This window comes from Morone saxatilis, unplaced genomic scaffold (genome assembly GCF_004916995.1).
Source record: "Morone saxatilis isolate NCDOM2014 unplaced genomic scaffold, NCSU_SB_2.0 Contig17, whole genome shotgun sequence".
NCBI lineage: Eukaryota > Metazoa > Chordata > Actinopteri > Moronidae > Morone > Morone saxatilis.
In genome coordinates this window covers 27,985,764-27,988,674 of record NW_023339729.1, presented here as the reverse complement: position 1 = coordinate 27,988,674, position 2,911 = coordinate 27,985,764, and the positions used below count along the sequence as shown (strand labels likewise).

At 45.6% G+C, this 2,911-nt stretch overlaps 1 protein-coding gene across 1 annotated transcript in view; it reads right to left on the bottom strand.

Annotated features, from left to right (window-relative positions):
* Positions 1-663: 663 nt before the first annotated feature.
* Positions 664-2,911, bottom strand: part of mgat3b (beta-1,4-mannosyl-glycoprotein 4-beta-N-acetylglucosaminyltransferase b) — a 4,418-nt gene continuing 2,170 nt past the window's right edge. The window contains exons 2-3 of the mRNA XM_035660166.1: positions 2,794-2,908; positions 664-2,665 (exon numbers count right to left, since the gene is read on the bottom strand). Coding sequence (XP_035516059.1) covers positions 2,168-2,665; positions 2,794-2,908 — 613 coding nt within the window. The 3' untranslated portion in view covers positions 664-2,167. The remainder of the gene's footprint in view (positions 2,666-2,793; positions 2,909-2,911) is intronic.

Here is a 2,911-nt window from a genome sequence, read left to right as displayed (position 1 = left end):
TCACATTGAAACAGTGTCTAGCCTGAAGCTGAGGTAAATAGTATCTGTAAAGCCCAGACAGGCACTGAAGAAGCAGATGGTGGATGCAGTCATCTACAATTAAAAAAAAAAATCAATGACTTTACTGTTGTTGATTGGTATTTGTATGCTGCATGTTTAGCTTCTTGCTTTTCTTAACTGTTCATTGTTAACATTGTTGCTATGATTCCCTTGCCCTTGACAAAAACATAACCCAGTACGCCGTTGGCCTCAGCCCACATCACACACACCCCACAGCTTACCAAATTGTACACATCACCAACTTCTTCAACATTCTATGCGGGGTGAGGATTTAAGCATGTAGTCACATCACGGCAGGGATGTGAGAAGGCAAGAGGCATGAGTGCTCATGCCTAAATGTTCAGATCCTAGTGATCCGTGGCCACAGGGGAGGTATCACCATGGTAACGAGTGCCCTGTCCTGTCCTGTAGAGACAGGGGCAGAGAAATGAGGCAGAGTGAAGATAAATACACTCCTATTTACGTTTTTTTCTTGTGAGGATTAAAAGGAAACAGATACACACCCAAAATGGAGTGTGAGAGCCAGTGTTTGTGTGTGTGTGTACGTGTGTGCATGGGTTTGGGTGTAGGAAAGTTAGCGGAAGAGTTGGAGATTCCTCTAACTTTTTTTGACAGAGAGGGGGATGTGTAGAGACTGAGAGAATATAAAAAAAATTGCCTTATTAATGAGGATTAAGGAAACCAACACCAAAGAGGGGAAAAAAAGACACTTAGCAGCATAAAAAGAGAAAAAAAGACGACAGGAAGAGTCATTTTCAGAGAGTTGGTGATTGACAACTGAGGAGAAAGAGGCCTACTTATCCAAGGAGCCCTATAGTCGGTGTTGACCTCGTCTGATCGCTAGCTCCTAGCCTGATGTGAACCCACCCACTCATCTTAACAACATCCATCCCATTTCCTTTTTCACATACTTTAGTTTCCAAGGAAACAAAGTCATCTCAGCTGCTGGATAGACAGAGAAACCCAACTAAAGGGTGATCTTTCCCTAACTGGTCTCGATTGTTCTCATCGGACAAACAATAACGGCAGGTTTCATCTGTCTCGGATGCCATTGACAGAGCATGATTTATTCAGAGCTGTCTGTAAGCTCTGAGGGACACACACATTCTGCACACTCATACATCAGCAGATGTTGTGGGAAAGGGAACGTTGAAAGAGCCTCCTTTTCTTTCCTTCTCATCACCACTCTCTTCCTCCCTCATTATTCTGTTCTGTCCTGCCTTCTGTCTCGCTTGCACTGTTTTCCCATCTCGCTGTCTTTCTTCCCCAGCCCCCCATCCGATTATTCTTTCTCACTTTCTTTTTCCTCTCACTGATCTTGTCCTCTGTTCACAGCCCAAACCTTGCAATATGATACAGAGACCACACACACTTTCTTTTACAAACACACATAAGGTGCATGTGGATGAGAGTGAGTACACAAATGAGTTCTCCATCGAGTCATTCCTTTTCATTTGGCAGTGGGTACTCCAGCAGGGTTTAAATAGGATTCATAATTTTCTACTGAGACCCAAGAATAATGTAAGATCTGACTGTGTGTATGTTTCTGAAGGGAGGTCACCAAATATGACAGGAAGACATCTGATGGTGGAGAGTGAAGCGGGAACATCAGTCTGTAAACTTTAGTAAACACAGACAGAAACAAAAGACACTCCTTCTCTTCCAAGTTTGTCTCCAGAGGTTTCACACAGCGACAAAATATCCCTCTCTTTACTTCGAAGCGGCCCCTTGCTCTCAGCAGGCATATTGGCTCGGGTGAAGAAAAGGAGGACAGGGCCAGGGTGACAAAAAGACAGATAGCTTGGCTTCTTCCCCAAAAAGGGAGTAATGAAGAAATCTATGATTCTGTTTATCCAGTGGTTGTATCCTCTCAAAGATCCGCAAATTCATGATGGATGTGATTCAGTGTTCCCTTTTTTACCCCAAAATAATGATTTTTAAGAGATTTTAAATCCCTGCAACATCAGTGCTGCCTGGTGGAGATACATGTAGTATCACTCCAATAAAAGATGTAGTTCATCAGTACCGTTCCGCCCCCGAAACTCAGTGCTGAGAGCCTCACTCAGGCCCTACTAGTTATTTCACCTTTTTTGTCCTAGCTGAAGTCCTAGCCCTCACTCAGTCTGGAGGCTTTGTTGTAAGGGTTCTCCAGGAGGTAGCGATACCTGTCATAGTGCTCTAGCATGTACTTAGGGGCGTACATGTGTTCTTTGGGGTCTACAGGGGGATATTCCTGCAGGGAGCCATCGAACCAGCCCCCGGTCCTGATCAGATCGCGGATGTAGTTGAGGTCGCGCTTGTCCTCATAGTCGCCCCACCGTGGGAAGTCTCCGTTCTGCGCTGACACCAGCTTGAAGTAGATCCCCTCGGGCGTGAAGCACCAGGAGCAGTGCCACCCAGCGAAGTGGAAGGGGCTGCCCACTGACCACTGCACCAGGATGTGGCCTGTGTCGTTCTCATACTTACGGAAACCCGGCATGGTGTAGTATTCGCGACGACGGAGCTTGATACCGTCACCATCGTAGACATCGCGGAGCATCCCCACCGTGCAACCTGACACCACCTCTAGAGAGCCAAACTGCTTCCAGAAAAATCCGTACAGTGACTAGGTGTAGGGGAACAAGACAACAAAACAGAATTATAAACAGATATAATCAAATATGCTTCATTTGTACTTGTAAAAAGTTCATGCATGACACAATCCCTGCTACACAAGTTGACAATCGCTGTTACCTTGCGCATGTGGATGGCAAAAGGCTCTGTCCAGCCATCAAACAGCTTTAGGAAAAGGAGGCCTTCATGTGCCGGGATTTCATCTGCGTCATTAATAACAAAGACGTCATCCGATCTT